This window comes from Anas acuta, chromosome 1 (assembly GCF_963932015.1).
Source record: "Anas acuta chromosome 1, bAnaAcu1.1, whole genome shotgun sequence".
NCBI classification, from domain to species: Eukaryota; Metazoa; Chordata; class Aves; order Anseriformes; family Anatidae; genus Anas; species Anas acuta.
In genome coordinates, this window is record NC_088979.1 from 7,971,837 (window position 1) to 7,995,920 (window position 24,084).

General features: G+C 48.0%; 1 protein-coding gene and 1 long non-coding RNA gene across 5 annotated transcripts in view; one reads left to right on the forward strand and one right to left on the reverse strand.

Annotated features, from left to right (window-relative positions):
* Nucleotides 1-7,172: 7,172 nt before the first annotated feature.
* On the forward strand, nt 7,173-7,739 carry LOC137848083 (uncharacterized). The gene is made up of 3 exons (XR_011091175.1): nt 7,173-7,228; nt 7,324-7,415; nt 7,531-7,739. It is a non-coding gene; the product is annotated as an uncharacterized lncRNA (long non-coding RNA).
* Nucleotides 7,740-8,971: 1,232 nt separating this feature from the next.
* Nucleotides 8,972-24,084, reverse strand: part of ME3 (malic enzyme 3) — a 123,688-nt gene continuing 108,575 nt past the window's right edge. For all 4 annotated transcript variants that reach the window (XM_068666028.1, XM_068666209.1, XM_068666121.1 and 1 more), the window contains 8 exons: nt 23,684-23,793; nt 13,635-13,732; nt 12,844-12,957; nt 12,034-12,139; nt 11,315-11,457; nt 10,850-11,023; nt 10,102-10,200; nt 8,972-9,247 (listed from right to left, as the gene is read on the reverse strand). In XM_068666028.1, coding sequence (XP_068522129.1) covers nt 9,086-9,247; nt 10,102-10,200; nt 10,850-11,023; nt 11,315-11,457; nt 12,034-12,139; nt 12,844-12,957; nt 13,635-13,732; nt 23,684-23,793 — 1,006 coding nt within the window. In that variant the 3' untranslated portion in view covers nt 8,972-9,085. The remainder of the gene's footprint in view (nt 9,248-10,101; nt 10,201-10,849; nt 11,024-11,314; nt 11,458-12,033; nt 12,140-12,843; nt 12,958-13,634; nt 13,733-23,683; nt 23,794-24,084) is intronic.

Genomic DNA, 24,084 nt, shown 5'->3' on the forward strand with positions numbered 1-24,084 from the left:
TTCGAGTTTTGGGCCGCTGCTGTGGTGAGAGGTGGTGTTCTGGGGCCTTTGGTCCTGGGACCTCTGCCTGAGGGAGAAAGCCTTGCCTTGCTGCTGGCTCCCTCATTGCAGGCTAGAGCGTTTGTTATAACAGTGGACACGAAGGACCGTATTGCATTGCCCATGACCTCGTCAGGGGCCACAGGGCTGTGTGGGCCACGTTCCCGCCTCTCTGCCCTCTCTGCTCTCTCCCTGTTGCCAGAGATGCAGGGAAGAGGTGGCAAAAGCTCTTGCTGGCTGCGGGCCTCTGTTCCCAATGACTTTGCCCTTCCTCCCCCTGAAGAAACAGAGGCTGCTGCTTGCAGAGGGGGCAGCTTGCAAGTGGCCCTTTCAGACGATGATGCCTGTGCTGCAGGCACTTGCTTGGGTGCTGCTGCCGGAGTCGCTGCCTGCCTTGGCAAAGGCGGCAGGGCTGGCAGCTGGATTCTCTCGGCCTGCCTCACCCCACGGTGAGGCAGTGTCTTGATGTCTTGCGGCTTCTTCTCCATCTGCAAGAGAAGCGAGAAGAAAGGCCAAGTTACTTGGGCCATTTCTGCCATTCTGCTCCGTGTCCCCGCTAGAAGTGCTGCTGTGAGCTGCCCTGCAGCGGCCCCCGGCACGCCCTGGCAGCTGCCCACGCAGAGCGGGGCTCAGCCTGCCAGGGTAATGCCCTGCCTGTCTCCTCCTGCGAGTGCTGCCTGCTCATCGCAGGCTGCCAGGGCTGCCAAAGATGTTCGACCGAACCCTCCTGGGGCTCCCGACTCCGTGTGGCAGCTGCCAGTGTGACGCACGCTCTCTGGGCACGACCGCACCGGCAGCCTGTCCGCATGGAGGGACGGTGGAGGCAGCTCCTGGCTGCGCACAGCCAGGTTGAATTAGGCCACGCTGCTCTTTGTGCCTCTGGGCACAGAACTGCCAGGGCCACGTGGGCTTTGGCTGTCCTGGGGGTGGGCTCTTCATGGAGAAACCCCAGGTTTGGGAACAACTGTGTCCAGGCCGGAGGGGCTCAGGGCCAGCTGGCCGGCTCGCTCCAGCACCGTTCTCCTCATCCTGGTGCTCTCGGTGCCATCCCATCACACTGCTGTCCCTGTCTCACTCCCTGAGCCTCACCTGGCGCCGCTCCTGTACGCTCCGCTGCCCTTCAGCGGGCTGGGAGTCATCCTTATTCTGCTGCTCCATGCTATGCTCCAGGTCCTCTGACCAAGAACTCCAACGGGCACCCAGGGGAGCTGCTGCCTCCTGACAGAGCTGCTCTCCTGAGAGTGAGTGGGCAGCCCGGGGCTCGGGCTTTATAAGGGACACCGTTGCCGTGGGTACCCCTCCGTGTCACAATGGCCTTTGGGTACGCATCACAATGCCCCGGTGGTTGCCATGGGGCCCTCAAGCCCATATTCTGGCAGACACCCCAGGGACACCGTCTCACACACCCACAGCAGGATCTGCATTGGCAGGTACCTCTGGCTCCTTCCAGCCAGTGCCCCCGGCTCAGCCCCAGCTCAGTCTTTCTCAGGGCAGTCAGCTTAGCTCCCTAACTGCTCCCAGGTAACTGCGCGTTACCTGCTCTGCCAGGAGATGCTCTGCTCGGTCGTCCGCGTAAGCTTCCTGGCTCTTTTGCCTGACTGCCCACACATCAGCAGAGACTGCACTCGAGCTTGGACGCCCATCAGGCCACCCTGGCAGTGCAGCTGGAGCAGGAGCAGGAGCAGGAGCAGGAGCAGGAGCAGGGATTCCTCCCGTGTCCGGGCAGCCAGAGGCCTGTGGCTCTAGGCACTGTGAAGTGCTCCCAGAGAAGGTGGGCTCCAGGGAGCCGGTGGAGCTGGCAGAGAGGTGGCTTGAGGCAGGCTCTGGTGGGGCTGCGAGAGGAAAGCCCTGGGCAGCCGCAGGACTAGTTCCTGCTCCTTGCTTTAAGAGCAAGCTGTGGAGAAGCTTTCAGCAGCAGAGCCACAGCTGTGCCACGCTGCTGTTTAGCCTGCAGCTTCTCTGGCTGCTGAAGCAGGTCCTATGCTTTGGAGTTGTGCCTGAAACAGTGTTGGTAACACAATGGTGTCTTTGCTGGAACAGGTTGCCCAGAGAGGCTGTGGCGTCTCCATCCTTGGAGATCTTCAGAAGCACAATCCTCGGAATTGTGCGTAAAGCTCGTCCTTTGGGGAGAAAGGAAAGGAATTGGAAAAACAACCCCAAAACTAGGGAAAAGGATAAAAAAGCACAGGTTAGATATTGTCCAATTGTCTGGCCTGAAAAGCCATTGAAAGGAACTTTGCTCCTTTGGCCACAACACAGGTCCGATGAAAATTCCCGCTTCAAGTTTACAGGTAAACAATAAGACTCCTTTTCCGCAGGAGGAATCAAGTTATGCTCCCTCTAACCCTAACATTGCAGCCGAGGCAGCAGGAGCTGCACCAGCAAGGAAGTATATGTGTAAGTGTATGTGCTTGAGACAAAGTATTGGATCTGCTTGAGACAAAGTATTGCTGTGAAGGGAGTGACTCCTCACTCTAGAGTAACACTTGTAACAGTAACAGTAGAAGTTGTTGTACAGCAGATACAACATGAGAATCCTGTAAGGGGATGGCCTGTCCCGCATGGCAAGGGGTAGTACTGGCTCTGCGGCAATAAATGCAGGAAGGTGTTGCCCCTTGGCTGGAAGGGAGCTTGCACCCTGGGGGCAATAATTCCACATGTACCTATTATTGAAGACCCACAACGCCAAAGCCCCCTTGAGACCGCACGCAGAATTACGAGGACTCCAGATAATCCTCTAGGAAACCGAACCAGGGAATTTCACTCACCGGAGAACTAGAAAATAAGACTCTGCACGCAGTCCAGGCACTACGAGAGGAGCTAAGAAGCTTCTCAGAAACAGTACTTGTGTTGGGTCTGTCTGAGCTGGAGTCAGCTTTTCCCTGCAGCAGCCCACACAGTGCTGTGCTCTGCACTCGTAGCTGGAGCAGCACTGATATCGCTCAAGTGTTGTGTCTGTTGCTGCGTAGTGCTGGCACGGCATCAGGACTCCTTCCAAGCCCCCAAGAGCCAGCAGGCTGGGGGTGGGCAAGCGATGGGGAGGGGGCATTGCCAGGGCAGCTGACCTAAACCAACCAAAGGGATATTCCATAACACCTGATGTCACACTCAGCAATAAAAAGGGGGGCTCTCCTGGGGGAGGGGGCTGTTCCTCCTGAACAACCACTATGCGTTTTGAGGCCCTGCTTCCCAGGACGTGGCCGAACATCGCTCGTTGATGGGAAGACCTCATCGCAGTCTACAACTTCCTCGTAAGGGGGTGTCGAGAGGCAGGAGACCTTTTCTCCATTAACACCAGTGACAGGACCCGTGGGAATGGGGTTAAGCTGAGGCAGGGGAAATTTAGGCTTGACATCAGGAGGAAGTTCTTCACAGAGAGGGTGGTTGCACACTGGAACAGGCTCCCCAGGGAACTGGTCACTGCACCGAGCCTGTCTGAATTTAAGAAGAGATTGGACTGTGCACTTAGTCACATGGTCTGAACTTTTGGGTAGACCTGTGCGGTGTCAAGAGTTGGACTTGATGATCCTTAAGGGTCCCTTCCAACTCAGGATATTCTATGATTCTATGATTCTATGAAGTAGAGAATATTTTTTTTCCCTCTCTCTGTGCTTCCGCACTGACTTATTGTTTCTCTTGTTTCTTTTTTTCCTCCCCATTCCCTTTCCCTTTAATTAATCCTTTCTCATCTCAAACCTCGAGTTCTCTGTGTTGTATTTTCTCCCCCTGCCTCTTTGAGGAGAGGGGGAGTGAGAGAGCGGTTGTGGTGGAGCTCGGCTGCCCACCTGAGTCAAACCACAACAGGCCAACAGGGCTGCTGGTATTGGCTGTGTTCCCTGTTCGCTGCAAAGTGCCTGTGCATGTGGTGGGAGATTGCATCCCCAGCTTTCTCAGGCCCTGGAAGCAAATCCCCCCAAAGCGGAGCAGTTTGTGTGCAGCGGAGAAAGGTTTGTGGTTCCTCGCAGAGGCTGGGGAACCTGGGCTTGATCCAGGAGTTGAGGATGACAACATCTTCCTCTTCATCCCATCCCGCAGGATCCTTTTCTTTCCTGCCCCGGCCCAGGCTTCGCACATCCTTGCCTCTCCCCTGCCTGGGTTTGACGTTTTCCTTTCTCTGTTGCTTTTGCTTCTCAACGCAGCATGGGCTAGCTGGTGCAGGGTCTCTGATGGCAGCCGTTGTTCCTGCACATACCCGGGGTCATGCCCTGGCAGCGCAGTGGTTCACCTCCTCTCCATGTCTGTCTGGACCCCGGCTGATCTTGTTGCTGGCACTGTGCTCCCCACGTGTGCCAGGTCCCCCAGTTCTGCCCGTCATTGGCCATGTTCCCAGCTTTTAGCCATCGTCTTTGCCAGACCTCTGCCATGGGGAGAAAGCCTTGTCTTCTTCGTGGCTCCCTCGTTGCAGGCTAAGGCACTGGTAATGACACTGGGGACGAAGAGCTTTACTTGGTTTTCCATTTCTATGGCATGGGCTGCAGGGCTGCTTTTGGCAGGGTGCTAAATCTTCTTCAGTTCTGGGGCCCTGCTGTGGGGAGAGGTGGGGAGCGGTGGCCTTTGGTCCCAGCTTAGTCAGCTCGCTGGTGGCCCTACAGGAAAGATGCTCCCTGAGTGCACAGAGAGAGAGAAAAGCTGCTCCCCAACAGGGCAGCTCCTGACCCTTCCTCTGACAGCCCTGGCGGCCATTTGGCAGTTCTGCCTGCCCCCCCGCGCCACAAGCTGGCTGAGGCCTTGGCCTGTCCGCAGCACGGCTGTCAGTGGTGTCAGGCAGCATCTAGAGCCAAGAGGCCTTTCCTTTTCTTCGTGCTGAAGGAAACGTGCTCTCTGGAGAGACAGTGCCTCTTTGCTCCAAGTCTTGCAGGGCTGCCTCTCAGTTTGAGGGCCCTGTTTTTCGTCAGCATTTGTGAGGGGCTTCTGCATGCCCCCCGCTCACTTGTTGCAGCCAGGGCTTCCCCCCAGGATGTCTGGGCAGGCCCATGCCGCTGGGCAGGCTCTGGGTGGGCCTCGTTCCCTGCAGGGGCAGGCGTCTGCCGCTGAGCCCAGAGCCCAGGAGCGGCTCCTGCACTCGCGGCTGCCCCTGCGCGGGCTGCTGCCGCTGCTTCTGGAACCTTCCTGCAGCCTCTGGTGCCTGCTTGGCGGCGGCTCGTTTGGCTTGGCAGCCCGGGATCTGCGCCTTGCTGCTCTGGCAATATGCACAAAAGAAGAGCCCAGCTCCAGCAGAAGGACGGGATCCATTCTGCCTGGCGCTTGTGGCACTTTTTTTTTTTTTTCCGCATTCTTTACACACATCATCTTCAAACAGTTCAAAATTGCACTGAGCTATCAAGAAAGTGTAATTTTTATCCTCAGAAAGCACACATCTTGCAGCCTGAATTGTAAAGTCAATAGATACAGCAGTTTTTATATCAGTTTTACATGTATGGACACCTGCGCAGGAAACTTTGAACATATGCAGGCTCACCTTTTAATTGTATTATTCTATAGGATACATGGTGCATAGCTCAAGGTAAGTTTCGGTTTAATAGAATTTGCCAAAGTTTATGGTAAAGCCTGATGTGACCCCATTTACCACAACTCTTTGTGCCCTGCCCGTCAGCCAATTGCTCACCCATCCTATGATGTTTTTGTTTAGCTGTATGCTGGACATTTTGTCCGGTAGGATCCTATGGGAAACCGTGTCAAAAGCTTTGCTGAAGTCCAAAAGGATCACATCAGCTGGCTTCCCTTCATTGGCTAGATATCATAAAAGGAAATCACATTTGTTAGGCAGGACCTACCCCTCATGAACCCATGTTGGCTGGGACCAATGACTGCATTGTTCCCCAGAAACCTGCTCTTTGTTTATAGTAGGAGGGACTTTACTCCCCCAGCCTCTATCTACGGGTTCAGGGAAATGAAAGACTTGGGATGCCTGATGGACAGTGAAGACTGAGGCAAAGAAGTTGCTGAGTATCTCAGCTTTCTTCATGTTTGTCGTTACCCGGTCACCCTTATCATCCTCCAGAGGAGGTACACTCTCCTTGGCCTTTCTTCTCCGAGCAATGCACCTATAGAATCCCTTCCTGTTATTCTTCGCATCCCTTGCCAAGATCAGTTCCATCCGTGCCTTGGCTTTCCTGATGTCATCCCTGCACATCCAGACTTCATCTCTGTACTCTTCCCAGGCCACATGTCCCTGCTTCCACTGCCTGTGCATTTCCCTGAGGGCAAGGTGTATGGAGGCAAGGCTGGAAGGCCGTGCCCTGCAAAGGATGAGGCTGATCTGACCCCAGTTCCCTGTGGCAGTAGCTCTGCTGGGCCTTGGTAGGGACCATGATGGCAGAGCAGCCCAGAGCTTCCCGTAGCATTCGGCAGTGCTTAGGTCTCTTCCGCACTGGCCCCCTGCAGCTCCTGTCCACTGAAAACCCTGATGTGGGCTGGATGTGCCCAAAGGGAGAACGTGGGGCTACGATGGCAGCAGAGTCTCCCAGCACTCCCATCCCCACCTGTGAAATGCCAGTGGCCAAGGAGACTCCCTTCTAGGCCAAGCCTTCTCCCAGCTTGCTCTGCTTTTTAGAAATAGCACCCGACCAAGCAGGGAGGCTATTCCCTTCCAACTTGCGTGGCCACCAAGGAGCAGCTCTGACTGTCCTTCTCGTCTCCTCCTTACAGGGATGCCTCCTGCTATTAAGAGCCGGCTGCTCACACACCAGAGTGACTCTCCAGCCAGCTTCTCCAGGGTGGTGGGGGAGGCAGTCAGTCTCTGCCTTGGACCAGATGAGTCAAATCATCCCATGACATCTGCCCACACTTGATTGCAAGCCATCTGAGCACTAAGATACTTTTTGCCTTGCTTCTTCACTTTCCTGGTTGCTCCTCTACTTATTCTGCTGAATTATCCCTTACTGTCTTTGAAGACTCATGTTCCTCAGCACACCGTAGTAGAGCAGCAGGAGCCTGACTTCACCTTTAAGGCCACTCGCTGTCAGGCCCTCTCACAGATGAGCTCTGGTAGCATTGTTATCTTTCCCAAGTGAGTATGTTTGCTTCTGTGGCCCCTGACTGACCACATAGAATCTGGAGGGGTTGGAGATGAACAGCTCCTCAGACAGCCCAGGGGACATACAGAAAATGAACAAGGGAGTAGTAGTGAGGATGGAGAAAGACACTAAGTGCAGGCAGTGTGAGAGCTGGCTCCTGGCAGTGCTTGCAGGTCCAGCTTTTGCTCTACCTATAAAAATGTCGTCCCATTAACCTGCAGCTTTTCTCACTTTGACCCATCTGATTCTCTTACTCACCCCACTGCAGGGGAGTGAGCGAGCAGCTGTGGGGCTCATTTTATAACCTATTGGGGTTAACTGACAGGAGATGGCAGCAGTGTTCGGGGCTGAGTTCATGAGGTGAGGACAGGTCTAAGGAAACCTCAGTTTTGGGGTGTCTTGCTGAAAAAGGCAAGTATTTGTGAGTATGTCTCCATCAGTTTAAAGCCTTCCTCCTTTCTCTTCCCTTCCTTAGGCTGAGTGAGAAGACTTGCATATGGAACGAATGTGAAAGGTGCTGGCATGTACAAGCTAAATATTACTGAATAAAGGCGGCGGTAACCAGCCTCAGCCGTGCCGCATATGGGCTGTGAGAAATGGGAAGAGAAGAGCTGGCAGCTGTCTCCTCTGTTCTTTCCCATTTCTGGCTAGGAACACAATTAGCCCATTGGGACAGTGTTTGCAGGGGCCGTGACAATTTTGCTGGGCTGGGGGAAGCGTCCCTGGGCCTCTGTGACACACGGAGACCACCCCCAGAGGACCAGAGCCCCAGCAGTGCCTTTGGCTGTGGGCAGCACATCCTTGCAGTGCACAGCAGGAGATGTGGTGATGCAGTATGGGGTGGGCACGTGTGCGTTGGGGAAACTCGAACCCGAGTGAGGTTAGAAGAGACCTTCAAGATCATCTGGCCCAAGCATCCCCCTACCACCAGTATCACCCACTAAACCATGTCCCTAAGCACCATGTCCAACCTTTCCTTGAACACCCTCAGGGATGGTGACTCCACCTCCTCCCTGGGCAACCTGTTCCAATGCCTAACCACTCTTTCTAAGAAGTTTCTCCTAATTTACAACCTAAACCTCCAATGGTGCAACTTGAGGCCATTCCCTCTAGTCTTACACATGAGAAGAGGCCAACCCAAAACTACTGATACTCCACGGGGGTTGAAAACTATGGATATTCCCTGTGGATATTAATGGCATGGTACCAGTTAAAGAGGTCATTGGAACAAACCCACACACGCTGGACCTGCTGTTTTAGCATAATTCTTGCAAGAACAATCCTTTCAGTCACAGATCACTGTCAGTACCTTCCAGGGGGTTCTCCAAGCACTTTCTGTTTGGATTCCAGCTGTACTTAAATTACTTAGTTAATTACTTAAATGTTAGTGGGGCTTTGGAAGCGTGTGGGGTGAACAGTACCTCTGTAACTACAAGTGCTAGGAGACTCCTGACAGCGGCAGGTTTCAGAGAAGACAGCCTGTAATGTCTTCCAAGAGTGGTAGGAGCTACTCCTGTCTTATGTGAGGGTGACTGGTCAGGGACCAGAGTGTTAGAAGATAATGACAATGTTTTGTGAGATTCTTGGTTTTGGCAAGAACTCATTGAGCGTTCTTGCTGAGAAAAGGAACCACATGACTATTTTCAGCCTCCGTCCTTCCTTGGAGGAGTCCCTGCCTCCTCCTGTACCTGTTGTTACACAGCTGAAACGTAGTGTTTTCAAACCTGTAGAGGGAACATCAGTGTTCATGGGGTTCATGGGACTTTAAATGATGGCAAACCCTGTAGTGCAAACTGACTGGGATGGGCTGGAACTATACTTTGCCTTTCTCCGTGGAGTACTGACTGCCCAGTGTGGACTTTATTTTATCCCGTTCATGTGATCCCACAGAGAAAAGGCAGTAGCAAGTAAAAAAGTACTTGGATTCATTTACTTTTATCGTTCTGCAAGGCTGGAAGTGCATTTATATCAGCAATGATATGGACCACGGGAACTGATGGAAAAAAATGAGAAAACAGTTCTCATGAATCTTATACATCTTGTGTTTGCATGGCTGCGGGAGGCCACGTGTAATCATCAATAATGAACGAATCGTAATCGGGACTATAAATAAGCTGTTTCACAAAAGCTTCTTTGTCTGCTGGCTCAGGGTACCAAGACGCAAGACCATGCTTGTAGGCCCAGTTAACAATCTGTGAAAAGATAAGCAAAAAGATCCGATGAAATAACATTGACATGTTACAAAGTTAAAACCAACTACAGTTCAGCACTGGCTGTGTTTCCCCCCCCCCCTTTTTTTTTTTCTTTTTTTTTTTCTGCCCTTAAAATTGTGCCCGGTTTTGAACATTATTTCTCTTTAAGCAACCCCCTGAGTAGGCTGCACTTCAACCCTTGGGTGAGGGAATACAAACTACCTGCAGTTCCTGGCTGTTTAGAAATTCTTCCACTGCCCTAGCAAAATGGTTGTGCTGCTCAGTTAAAGAAGGTGAGCAGCCCATTAACCACCTCTGCTTGTACTCTTAAGCTCCTGAGTTACGCTGTGCGTCTCTCAGTAGCTCCTAGCAGGCTAATGTGATTCTCAGTGGGTGTCCCTTGAAAAGGAATTACAAATTTCATGTATGCAGGGCATGAATCCCATAATTAGACAACAAGCCCAGATCTGGAAGAGTATTTAGATGCTTAGATCCCTATCAAACTCAAAAGGAAAGGTTCCAAAATAGCAATTTGGAACCTAAAATCTTTTGGCAACTTGCTTCATGTTTGATGTCGACCCTAAACCTGATTTTTGGAAGTGGTGAGCAGTCACAGCTCCAAGCAATAATGTAGATCTTTGTGAGCTGTGAGGCATCCAAAATCAGGAGATACTTTTCAAATGTGGCCTTCAGTGATAGAAGAGATAAAAGAAGCACTTCTGTCTGGAAGGATTCCCAAGAATCATTGTGTTAGGCTACAGAATAAGATGATTTTAAAAAACACAAAACAAGAACAATGCCAGGCCTATTTATGCCCTCCCTACCACAAAAAGTGGAAATAAATGAGTACTTACTTTGACAGCGATTTTGAAAGACACCTCTCTGATACTGTCCAAGGGGGGATAGAGTCTTCCTTCTGCAAGGTTCTGTTCTGTCACCTCAGCAGCAATAGACTAGAAAGAAGAGGAAGACAGTTTACGGAAATGGTCTCAAGTGTGTGCTACCTTCACTAGGATCACCCAACACATGGTTGAAACCTTGGCAACAATGGAGCTGGGGTTAGTTCTCAATCAAACTTCTGAACTACTCAAAATACCTGTGTGTATATACTTCGTTACAGACTTAAAACTGCAGCCATAACAATGGAAGTGCTGTTTCAGGGCAGGTAATGAACAAAATCAGAATCACAGAATCACGGAATGGTTGAGGCTGGAAGGGATCTCTGGAGGCCATCTGGTCCAACCTCCCTGGCTCAAACTGGGCCACCGAGATCAGATTGCCTAGGACCATGTCCAAAAACTTTTAAAAATCTCCATGGAGTGGAGATTCCACAGCCTCACTGGGTAAAATGCTGCTATAAAGGGTAGCAGCTGTGGTCAGTGAGGGGAACCCTGTTGCCACTCCTGCAGGTGCCTTCACAGGTGCAATGAAGGATGAACCTTGCTCAGGACTTCCTTCCCATGGGAAAAGCCATGGCTTTTTGCTGATGATGTGCAATTTCCATGCAATACTTCACCGGGTTAGCTTCTTGAAATTGCCTTAAGTAGGCATGTGCCCCTTATAATAATTTTTAAGAACAGTAGTTATTTGCCACTTGGAAACCTCTGCTGTGAGGAGGAAGATATCATCAGAGATGTGTCGGACTCCGCAGGCAATGACTCCCAGTGCCACTCCTGGGAAGACATAGGCGTTGTTTCCTTGGCCAGGGAAGAAGGTCTGTCCATTGGGCAGGGTAACCTTTGAGAATGGGCTCCCACTGGCAAATATTCCTCGGCCCTGATCAAAGAGAGAGAAAGAAACGTCCAAGTTCAGAAGAGACATCTCATATGTCTGCTGCTTTCTATGATGTATACTCAGGAAACTCTGATGACCAGGTAGACAAATGTCCAGCAAAGCCACCCCCTGCTCATACTTCAGAAAGGCCTGGTCTCCAGAGCCATAAATAGTGTCATGAACAAAGCCACTGAGCACTGAGGGGGTGTTTGCACTACCCAACTGCAAGTCATGCTGCAGGCATGGCCAGAGCGTGTCTGGAGCCCTCATCTTCCCTGTGCTGAGATCCAGTACCTCAGTGAGGCGATAGCACTGCTCCGCTGTGCACTCTGCTTTACTTGTGGGGTTGCTCAGGGCAAACACGATGGGCCTCTCATTGAAGGTTGCCATGTCCTTCAAAATCTTCTCAGTGAAAGCTCCCGCGATGGCTGCGACACCTAAAACAACAGAGGAGTGAGTGGGTGCTTTCTGACTGAGAGCAGCAAGCTGCACCGATCCCTCTTAGACACCTCTGTCACAAAATAACTGTGGGAGGCCTCCATCTCTGGAGATGCAGATGGGAATGTTTCTTGTGTTATAGAGAGATTAAAAGGCTGTCTCAAAATACAGCCATTTGCTCCTCCAAATCTCCTCCTTGCAGCGCAGGGATCAGGGTTTGGGCTGGTTTGGATGCAGCTCTCAGCACTTTGCCTCCTGAATGTTGTCCTCATCCCTGCCCCGCTTCCCTGGGTCACACTCACTGCTGAAAGCCCCAGATCCTGCCTGCAGTGGCATCTCCACCTGCAGCCCATCTGGGGGTCTCCTACAAAGGGGAAACCTCTGTCCCACAGTTGAAGGGAATGATGTAGAGAATTCAACTGATAAAAAGGGGAAAAAAAAAAAAGAAAAAAAAAAAACTCTTTACTAAAACCTCTTTACTTTTTGACTGAGTACAAAAGGAGGCCCTGGAAGAAAGACAGAAACTCTCCTAAGAAGTGCATTGACATGAAAAGGTCATGTTAAGGGAACTCCACCTATAATTGCTGTAGGCTTCACTTTCTGTACAACCTCTTCCAGCGTGTTCACACTGGGGTGGTCCTGGGCAAACATTTCTTTCTCATGGTTCAGGTGGCTCCTGCCCTGTGAGGGAAAAGGAGTAATTCATACTTCTGGCAAAGGGTGGAGACACAATGTAGTAACTCATCAGTTTGTTTCATCTCTCTGCCCTCCTCTTAAACCAGGCTCCTCAGAGCAAGCCCTCAGCATCAGACAGCCAGGCATTGAGCAGTCGGTGTAATGTCATGTGGGGCTGGTCTCCGCTCATCTCACCCTCCAAAATACACTCATTGTGTGGAGAAAGGAATTTGGCTGCCAGGGCAGAGAAGTCATGCATGTAGCACAAGTCTCCTCCAGTCTTAGAAGGGATGGGGGCAGATGCCCTGAGGTCCCAGAGAGTGCAGAGCAGAGCTGAGCCAGGCTGGATCACCAAGCAGGGCACAATACTGCTGTTGTAATGCCCCATGTATCCAGCACGCACGACTTCCAGTGCTGCTTGAGGCCGTGATCATGTGCAGTTGCAATGCCACTGAGACAGCAGTGCATCACCCTACCACTTTTAGGGGCTCATCCCAAAGCATTGCCTTTGGGATAGCCAGTGCTGTTGGTACACTGTTACCACCATGAGATCCAGCCCTCCGAGAGCTGGAACAGCTCTGCTGCCACCAGTGAAACTGCAGCCCTTGCTCCAGGGCCGAGCAGGGTTCAAGGTGTCTGCCTGCTCTGGCCTCTCTCTAGCTTGCAGGAGGTGCTGAGGAAGTGGAGATTAGCTTTGGAGACAAATTTACCTTGACAATCAGTCCCTTGGAGTCCACCATCCAAATTTTTTTGATGGCATCCTCTCGTGAAATTCCTTCCTTTTCCATGGCCATGAGGATGAGATGAGCTATGCCCATTGCAGCCTGAAACAGAGTAAATAAACATTTCATTGGGGTAGTAACATCTGATCTGAGCAGATTTTGAATGAGAATTGTGTTGGGTCCTCCCACAGCACTGCACAAAGCTGGGAGGCTTTCTACTCTGCGGTTGTATAGTGACACACCTTACCCAAAGTCCCGCAGATGGGCAACAGCTGAGCCAGGGCCTGGACCAACTCCTTTTGTTCACAGTCCAGGCTTCAGACAGTTTTTCCTCCTCTTCTTTCTTGGTGCACACCACCAGACAGACTATCTGAGTGCTACCTGACTTTCTGGCCTGCAGGCAATATGACTGACTCCACAGAATGAGGTTATGTTCTTACAATTCTTTAAGTCTCAATTCTTGCAACTGTGTTGCTTAAATGCTCTGGTTTACCCTAAATACCAACCCTGAGGATTCAAGCTAGCCTCACTGACAGCCTCGGAGCATCCAGGAGGACTGTCCAGGACTCACAGGTCAAGATGTCACTGAAAAATTCTTGGCAACTTCTATGCAGCAGCAAGATCCACCTGTAGGCCCCACTCCTGACCAGTGACAAGGAACCTGATTCTGTGCTTTGCCTTCAGGCGGATGGGCCTTGCAGGAAGATTCATGGTTGACTTTTCCCTCACTAAATTTGACTTTAGGTGATATTTAAGGACAAACTCAAGAACATTCCTACCTCTCCAGCTCCCTGGAAAACAAATTTGTGGTCTGAGAGCTTGTTCTTTGTGATCCTTAAGGCTGCAAAGATGCCAGCGACTGCAACAGACGCAGTGCCTGAAAAGAGAGAAACACCATGACATGGGGATTTGGCAAGGGGATTGTCAGTCCTACTGATACACTGGTAGAAACCTTGTGGGAGGGATTTTGGCATTAACTTTTTCTTAGACTCAGTGTCCTTTTGACTCCATGTAGAGGGAAAGTGGTATTCTCCTGTCTTGCAGGAGTCTTTGAGGGTTAATATTTCAAAGTAGGGAAGGCACTCTGGTCCTTTAGTGACAGAGTCTAAGGTGCATGTGACTTGTCTAAGATCAGACAGAGATCACACAAGACATCTGTAACAGAGCTGCAGACTGAACTTGGGCACCCTTGTCACAAAATCTTTTATGATCGTGGAAATACCATCATCTTCTCCTCATTCACCTTCAGATCATAGCACTTTCTGCTCTCTTTTTACTTCCCTGACTCACCCCTGACTCAGAGGCATCACATCTACCTGCCAAGCATTAAGGAGTGTCTGGGAACATGAGTTTGTCCCAGATTGGTGAGAAGGAATGCAGTATGTGGAGAGCAGACAGTCCTGTGATGTGTACAGCTTTCTATCCATCCAGGGAGGCAGATGGCTAGAGTGAATAAATCTGCCTTTACCCCACATCAATAACATTTAGTGTTCATCTAATATTCTATCCCAGGTGACAGAAAACAGTAGAAAGAAATCAGTAAGGCACAGGGTAGTGAGGGTTCAGGCACTGGTGGTATCAGGTCACCTGGCTACAGCGTGCTAGAGCTGTAGCTCAGGTCACCTGGCTACAGCGTGCTACAGGCACGCTGGCTACAAGTGCTAGAGGTGGACTAGGAACAAAGGAGGCAGTTTTACCCCTCTGCTTTTCAAAGGATACTACTTGGGATCCGTCCCCAGCTCTGATGCTGCTCTCTCCATTCCTATCTTCAGAGCTTTGTGTGAAGGGAGACCACAGGTAACAAGTTTTGTGTTGTGCTGGGGGGACAAGGAACCCTTTTAGGCTATCAGGCTATTCTGGTTTCACCAAATTTCCAGCATTTCCTCTTTTCCTGGCCATTTAACTGTTCAGCACGCCACTGAGATCCCTCGCAGTCCTGGGGTGCTGCCAGGCACCAGCCAACAGCCAGGGAGGGAAAATCAGAGCCGCTCACGAGCAAAGCGTGCCCATGACCAGTGAAGCCAGCAGATGGTGCTGCTGGATCTGCTGAGGACAGAGAAAATAACAAGCTTTACGGCACCTTGTCTTTAGTGTGACAGTCACAGCTTAGGAAAGCCTACTTTACACAGCTTTCCTGGTATATCATGGTGTTGGGGAAATGATTTTCTCTCTCATTATTCCCATGCAAACACAAAACCTAGCGGGAGCACAGTTGTTCTGGACGAGAAGTAACTTTTATTAACATAGCCTATTTTGCATAAGGAACCCATTTAAGAACAAATTAAATCTTTTTCCTTTTTTTTTTTTTTTTTTTTCTTGGCTAAATGAGACTTTTTTGTCAGTACCACCATCTCACCAAAGTCTTGCTTTTGTAATTCAGGTGAGTTCAGTTCTCTGAAACTGAATAATTGTTGGACCTAACAGGGACTCTGGTTTAGCAGAGGTGGCAGTGGCCATGGTCCTGCAGCAAACATTAGCACCATAATGTCTATGCACAGGCACCCAGGTACAGAATGGCAGCTGCACTGTTTCTTACTCAGGAGGGCATTGCAAGTATCCCTGTATTAGACAGAAAATGGACTAACCTAACAGTTTAATATTGCAGGTCGTGGTTTCTTAAACCTCTTTCTTGGAAGGAACCACTCGAGACACTCAATTCAGCAACAAGGATGAGTTCCCTTTGCTAGCTCAGAAAACTGTTTGCGTAAGTTTATTTCCAGATTCAGACCATCTGGGTCCAGTTTAAAAGGATGTTGATACCAAAGGAACCAGTCACTGAAAGCTCCCCTGCTTCAGTGTTAATGTTTGCCAGCTCAGACAACTGAAGTATACATGTGAAGGATTTTCTCCTGCTTCTCTTGCTCTAAATCTCTGCCTCTTTAAGCTATATATAGAGTAATATATTTACCTGGAAAAATGCAATGCCATATGAGTAGAAAAATTAGAGTAGAAGACAATGAATATACAAGGAATTTATAGGAATGACAGATAATTGCATAGATGCATTATATTAGATTTTGCTTTTTTGGGGTGTCACATAGGTAGCCCATGATCATTCTCTGCATTTCAGTAAGTCTATCAGCAGCAGCACTGCTTTGCTACTGCTAGGGACAGGGGCTCCTCTGGAGAAGGCATGAACCTGTCCTTGCTAAAGCAGAGACCTGATCTGGGTCAGATGAAATGCACCCTGAAAGTGTCTCTGCCACCACTGTTTTTTAAGAGATGAAATAACCCACCCTGGCACTCAGAACTGCAAAGCAGTGGGGAGAGATCAGGGTCCCACAGTTCTCAGCAGTGCCAACCTTGTGGTATACAATAGAAAACGAACACCTTTGTATATGCTTACACATGCTCCTGCACTATCTCCCAGGCTTACTTCGTATAGAAATCCCCAAATCCCTGTATGGGTAAGTGATCAGAGGGAAAAATCCCAGGATGGAGCCATTACAGTTCAACAGTGTGTCAGGTCAAAGCCTGTGCAGCAACAGATGCCTGGGAAGTATTTAAAAGAAACAAATGTAACTGGAGAAATACGTTTCTCTTAGTCCCGACCCAGGCAAAGTTGTTTTATATCCTATCATTGTCCAGAAGTCTGATGGGACAAATGCTCATATCAGCAAACCCATTTAAACAAGATGAAAATACTCGTGGGACTTTCAACAGAGGGACTCTGAGTCTTTTTAAGTGTGTCAGTAGTAGGAATTTGAGGAGCAGGGTGTGGAGAAAGACAGGGTGCACGGATCCAGCGTGCGGAGCAATGTGCGTTTTGTGGAGCAGAGCCGCATGGGACAGGGCACGCTGTTGCTCATTCCCCCATGCCTGCATTGCAGAGCAGACAAACAGCAGGGCTCTGCCATTCCTAATCCTCCTCCTCTCTCTCCAAAGTGCTTATAATCCTTCCATGTCTCCTAAACTGCATCAAACCCCATTACTCAAGTAACAAAGTTACGGTACCTTGGCCTTAGTTCAATATTTTTCTTTGATAATTACAATTTCTGAGCATGTAACAATAGAAGCATCTCTGTGGAGAAGAGTTCACAGCTGGTTTGTATAAGGAATTGGCTAATCACTGTAGTGCAATTCCAAAAAGACCACAAAACGAGATGGGGGAAAAGAAAAACCCTCACCATGAGTTGTGGCAAGGGAAAAACAACCACCCTTCAACACATCAGCATATCTGTTTTCCAAAGAGATTGAATGCTGTTATTACAGATAACTACTTCCTAAGTAATTAGCAAGAAACAGCTTGGCTGATCTGCATCCGAGGTGAGATATGGAAGGGCACAGAGAGAAAAAGGAATATGCTCACAAAGCATCCCATCTGTCCAAGAGTCAAAGTGAATGCTAAATAATATCACAAGCTAGCAAGCAGACCTCAAGAGTCTCTCCATGGAGTCTAGACAGAGGACCAGCAAAGAAAAAAAGAGCCCTTTAAAAATACAGTGCATTCAGGAAGATGGCTATTCCAGTAGGAATTAATCTCTGACAATCAGGTACACTAAAAATATTGCAAAGATTTCCACTGCCCCGAGGCTGATCATCTGCTTGCACTAGTGTAAGGCAGAACTAGCCCCATAGATGTCAGTGGAGCAACACCAAGGGGAAGGGATCTGCTCCAGAGCTTCAAAATGCAGCAGAGATGGGAAAGGCAGAGGCACCCATGCATTCCACACTGCTGGAGGGGATGGCCAAATTTATCCCCATATTTTCATTTTTCACCCTTGCTTTGCCTGCTTATATTTCACCCCATCAAAACCTTGCTAAAGTTAGGGCCCAGGAAACAGCAAACACCTGTTCAACAGCTCCAGTGAAGGGCAACCAAGAAAATGTATCTAAATTTATGAATGCAGAAGAAGCATAGAGCTTTTCCAAATCCTGGTTCACATTAACTCCCTAGAGCCATTCAGCTTGTTACTGGAAAGAAGAATGGAGCTCGTCCAGATGCACTCCAAATACATGTACATAATCAAAAGTCAAATAGAAGAAAGCTGAAGCAAAAAGCTGCCGAAGTGTTTGCAGCACAAGGTCTTCACCTCCATGGCTGTCGGCTATTGTTATCCTCCCCCCAAAGTGCCTCTGTAAAACATTAAGGAAATAAATCTAGAAATGGCATGGAGCAAGTCATCCAGAACAGCAGTAAAATGCAAAGCATTGATGCTCAGGGAAGGAATTAATTTCCACCATTAACAGATCTAGGGGCACTGGTGACCCAGATCTTCTCTGGAGGTGGTGGCATGGTGAAGAGCTCCGTAATGATGGAGCTTACCTTAAGGCAGATGCCTAATGCTGGTCATCTCTAGGTGCCTGCTTTTTCTCCTTGCACTGTAAAGTGCTTAGACTATGCAGCGTGGTGCCTTAAAAATATGGCACAACCCTGGCCTGCAACACAGGGCTATGCACCAAACACCAAACAAGAAAAGCAGGAGAGGAAAGGGGGGCAAATGTTATAATCCCCCAAATGACAGAACGTGATCTTTAGGGCACTGCGCTAAGCCCAGGGCCTTGCAGCCCATTCCCACCCAGGAGTCCAGGCTGTCCTGATCTGTGTGGTTTAGCAGTCAATGAGTTATTTAGACACAAGTCTAGGAACTGTCCCTTGAATCATTCATGTATTAGCATCAAAAGGAAATACAGGAGCCTCTCCTGCTGCAGGGCACCGCAGGTCCAAAAGGGCCTGGTAATGGTGAACCCCTACAGGACTGAGAATATCTCCACATCTATCTTCAGGCTGGGTGAATCCCCACGGAGAGAGCGTGCTGCTCAGGAGCTGCCTGGCAGGACACAGCCTGCTTTGTCCTGCAGCGAGACATCATCCAGCACTCCCTTCCTATTGTGCTTCCCCCCCCCCTTAATTTCCTGATGATAATTACTGATGCATTTTCCACGCCAGCTGAAACAACAAAGTTAGATACTGCATCATTTTAATCTGCTGAAATTTGACAATGCCTTGCCAAAAACTAACCCTGCTTCTCAAAGCACATGGAAATGTGCAAAATGGGCCATGTTTGCATGGGACTGATTTCTAACTTGTCCAGATGCTGGAAGCTGCTCAGATTTGCAGTGTTGGAGTTGGTCTGTTCCCAACCTCAGCTAAGGTCTGTAAGCAGTGCTCCTCCAGGCTGAGACACTGCTGCCTGAAGCATCCTGGAAATCTTATGGGAAGATTATCTGCTAGGATAATGATACAAGGTGCCTGGTGGGTCACGATAAGTTTGGAGGCTTAGCAGCAGTTGTACAGCCAAGAACAAAAGGAAACCATTGTTCTAATGACTGGGAAAAGATTGAGAAGTTCTTCAAAAAGTGGTCCCCCCCTATGCATGATTCTAGGCATGGAGGAACCATGGAAATAAAAGGAAATAAAAGGACTGAGTGTTTTTAACATGGCTAGTGATTTGGGGATTCCCATCTTGAAGTGCCTTGAGGAAGTCTCATTTGCATGATGTTCAGCCTATTTTAGAAACCCTGTCTGTTATCAAATTGGACATGGGGAAATCTAAAACACACAGATGAGTGATTCTTTGAGAAACTGTCAATGTTATTAAGGTTTTGTGTTAAAACACTGCTACAGGTGCCCAGAGACAGAAGATTGTAGGCTTTATGTTTCTGTGCACCATTCTCTCTGCCTTGCCTATATGTATGAAAGGCATTTGAATGACATATACAGATACAATTAATTAAATAAAATGTTAGAGATATCTTCATTTTTCTGCAACTCTCACTTAACTTGCAGAACAACTTCTGTACTGGGTAAGCACTTTGAGCCCAAAAAGTTCGTGTTTGTTATGTGAATATGGAAAGTGACACATTGATCAATGAGAAGGATGAGCTTTTCATAGAAAAACTACAGTTGGAATATATGTCTGGAGGTTGGTCAGTCCAGTATTGGTTTAAAGCAGGGCTAGCTTCAAAGTTAGGTTAGGTTGTTTAGGGCCTTGTCGAAGGATGAAAGTCCCAAGGGCTCTCTGTACAACAACTTTCATAAAGAATATTTTTTGTGTCTTACTGGGTCATCATACTGAAGGATCTCTGTAGGAGCATAAAGATTCCAACTCAGCAAGCCAAGCAGTCCAACCCCAATCACAGGTTGATGGGTCTGATGCCATTTCTGCTTAGTCCAAGCACAAACTGCTCCTGATTCTTGTGGGCACTCAGTGCACATCTCTGATGGCTGAAAAGCAGCTCTGCAAGAAAGGTCTTGGGGGTCCTGGTGGACAAGAAGATAAGCCAGCAATGTGCCCCTGTGGCACAGAAGGCCAACAGCCTCCCAGGCTGCACCAGCAGAACTGTAGGTCAAGGAAATAGATCATTTCTCTCTATTTCAGCACTTTTGATGTCTTAATTAGACTACCATATCCAGTGTGGGGCTCTCAGCAGAAGGAATTTATTGACAAACTGGAGTGAGTCCAGGGAAGGGCCATCAACATGACCAGGATGTGCAAAGAGGACTGAGGGACCCATGTTTGATTAGGCTGCAGAAGAGTAAGAGGGCATCTAATTTCTGCCTACATTACCTTCTGGGAGGTTATAGAGAAGACGGAGTCAGATTCTTCCCAGAAGTGCACAGCAAAAGAATGAGGGGCAATGAACATAAGTTACACCTAGGGTAATTCCAAATAGATATTAGGGGAAAAAAAAATGCACAAGGGAGATAAGCAAACTTTGGAACAGGTGCCATGAATAGAATAGAATAGAATAGAATAGAATAGAATAGAATAGAATAGAACAGAACAGAACAGAACAGAACAGAACAGAACAGAACAGAACAGCTCAGTTCAGAGGTTTCAAATCTCCATCCATAGAGATATTGCAATTTATTTGTCTGGACCAAATAATATTCTCTGTGGAACCTGATATAATGTCTAAATTGGATCTAACTTAGAAATCACCTTGGCTTTGAGTGAAGGGTTGGACTGGGTGATGTCCAAAGGTTCGTTCCAAAGTGACTTCTTTAATAATTTCATATATTTTCTATTATGAAGCAGGAAGGCACAAATGGTTATCGCAGGGGTACACAAGACTTGACACTTCTGTAAGACTTCAGTTGCCTACATTCTGTTTATGACTGTGCACAGTTCAGTGGAGCAAAGTCGCAAAAGGAGGACAAAGAGAAGGATTCAAGGCATTCTCATGCCCCTCCAATTTCACACGTGCTGCATTGCCTGCCCTGGTACTTCACTGGGAAACAGGGAGAAGGGACAATCAATTTTCTCCCACGTAGCTGAAATTGAAGCTGTTGCCCCTTGCATGAACCCAGACGGAGCTGGGAAAGGACTGATGTCATCACCCCCACAGAGGAAGGAGAAGCTCTCCCTTAATGGGGAGCTCCCACGCGCGGGCACTGTGAGCCAGCTGCTCGCTCCCAGGCTAATGGCTTTCAGAATAAGAGCAATCACCTCGTCCCGTTTGTGGTACCTGGCAGGCATCCCACTCAGCATCAGCAGGCTGGCTTCAACTGGAAAGGGCCTGAGTCATTTTAACTTTGCTGGGTTAGGATGGATTTGGCAATATAGTAATTTGAGTGACCAAAAAAAAAAAAAAAAGTAGGCGTTAATATTATAAATTGCTTTCTGTTTGTATAAGGCCCTGGGATAGCAAGAGAGAGGCCTAAGGGAGATGAAGTGGAGCAATTTATATTTTCTTCCCACACCTTGCCTGTGTGTGTAGGCATACTGCATTCAGACTCCCATTTACCAACGGACAATGACTTTAATTAGTGCAGCTCAGGCCTGACCTACCTTGCACTGTTTGTGCCTAAGATGTGTTTTTAAATCAATATACCTAAAACAGTGCCAGCTCAGAAGCTAGGATAGTTCAGGCTTCAGGAGGTCTGTTCTTGTCTGAATGGAGCAAAATGAATCAGGACTGCTGCAAGGCATTGCACAATTCTCATTAATCATTTAAAACACATTTTGCATTTAACTCTCCCACTTTTTTTTTTTTTTAAGTAGGCAAATAATGAAACATCAGCATGTTATAAAAGAGAGAGCCTGAAGGAAAAACAAAGAACAGGAGGGTGTAAATGAGAGAAGGGCACTTTCTACCTTTCTGATATCATTTGGGGAATGGAGGGATATATTAGTATGGGTAAATTGTCTACTTATCCCAACTTCAAATCCATTTATCTCTGACGTTACTCCAAGACAGAGCTAAGTGGGTCCAAGTTGTTTCAGCTTCACAAAGGTCCCTAAAACTCATTTGTGACCCTGGCTTGGACTCCCCTTTTCTTTCTGACAGCTACATAAGAAAGCCAGAAACAGTGGCTTGCTTCCCCTGACTCATCACTTGTCTGCTCAAAGGATCAGCAGGATTTATTTCTTTATCTGCTACTGTGGAAACAGTGCCAGCTAGATGCTTTATTTTAGTGACTTTAGTAAGACTTAAAACCCTATCAGTCCCTCCAGAAACCTCCATCCAGCCCCACAGATGTGCCATGTCACCTGGCCTCCTTTCCATTCAGCTGCTGAGTCCCCTTCCACCTGCAGAGAGAGCAACTAATCCCAAGTAAGTTTTTACATCATCTGCTTCATATTATGGACTTCATCTGTCCACCTCCAAGAAAGTTTGAGTTCTTGGTTCTTTCCTTCAAAACTTCCAATCAAAAATGTATCCCCTGGACTCTGTTTTTCTGTGCTTCTCTTGCACTGGAAGCTTTTCCAGGTGCCGAGAAGAGCTAGCAGTCTGCTTGTACAGCATTATATACCTCACCTTCTATGAAATGCCTGAAGCTCCTCTGCTTCTAAACCCTCTTCATGAAAGTGTCTTTGAAAAGGGACGACGCATCCGTTTACACCAAATGTATTCCCACAAGCCAAGGTCTTACTGACTCTTGTGTCTTCACAGATATGAACAATCTATTGCACACTGCCAAATGTTGCTAGATGGGTGGTTGATACGGAAATACTGCTGCAAAATTTGCTTACAAAAGGGCCATCATTGTGTGAAAAACAACATCAGTAACTTTTTTTCCAATCTTTTTCAAATACAAGTGAGGATAAGTCCTACTGACTGCAAATAATTAAGTCAACAAACTGCCGACATTTCTGCATGTTGCAAGGGGGACCAGACAAAAGAAGAAAAAGCAAAGAAACTCACAGAAGAACTGGTTATTTTTAATCACTTGGGAAGATCCTGTCCCTGCGGGATGGGCAAACAGCCCTTCCAAAGGTTTAAAGCAAAGTCAGCATCAGGCAAGGATGGCACCAATATGCTGCTTGCATCCCTCTGTGCATTTGAGCAATTCTGCTGACAGATGAGCCTCACAAGGCCTGGTAGGCATGCTGTTTCTAACCCCAGCTTTGCTGTTGCCATTTCTCTTTGGTGCTGGAAGAGTTATGTTAACCACCCTAGGAGACAACATCTGTTCTCAGACTACCCTGGTGTTAGCATCCATGGAGAGGAAAAAAGCTGGTTTTGCCTTATCAATTGTGCATATAATGGGGAGGATAACAAAAGAGGGACATTGCCAGGATCAGCTAATAACCACGTGGCTCATGGAAACTGAAAGCCTTGCACAACTGATAAAACACCAGTATTGTTTTATCTAGATTGTAAGAAATTTAATGGAACTCTCTAAATTATATTAATAATCTAAAGCACATGATCCATTTTCTGCACAGAACATTGCTGCAGTCAACAGCTAAATTACTAAAAACAATGGAGACTCACTTTTCCACTCTGACTGCTGTGCTTCTTTTTTTTTCATGCTTATGAGTAAATGCTAAAACTTATCACACATCTGAGTATTGTGTAATAAACACTCTTGTAATCTTAATTGCTTTTCCTCGTAAGAAGGTGCAGGTTAAGTCTGTATTTTCCTAACTGTACTTACCCTGAATATCATCATTGAACGTACAGTATCTGTTGCGGTATTTATTGAGGAGACGAAAAGCATTAGCATTGGCAAAATCTTCAAACTGGATTAGGCAATTCATACCATACCTGAAAGATAAAGGGTAATTTAAAATGGGTAAAAATATTTCTACAACACAGAATGATATATACACCTTTATCAGGACAATGTATCTAGAGACTCAAGTGCTAAGATAATCACAAGCACTGATTCTCAACAGAAATGCATCACATACCATCAAACAGGATCACCTCCTTCCCAAGCTCTGCACATGCAGAAATATGGAGTCTCTAACTAAGAGTAAGTTGTATTCACAATGCCTACTCAAGGGACACAAAGGGTTTCCAGATTTATCTATATATGAGTGTGCATATATACAC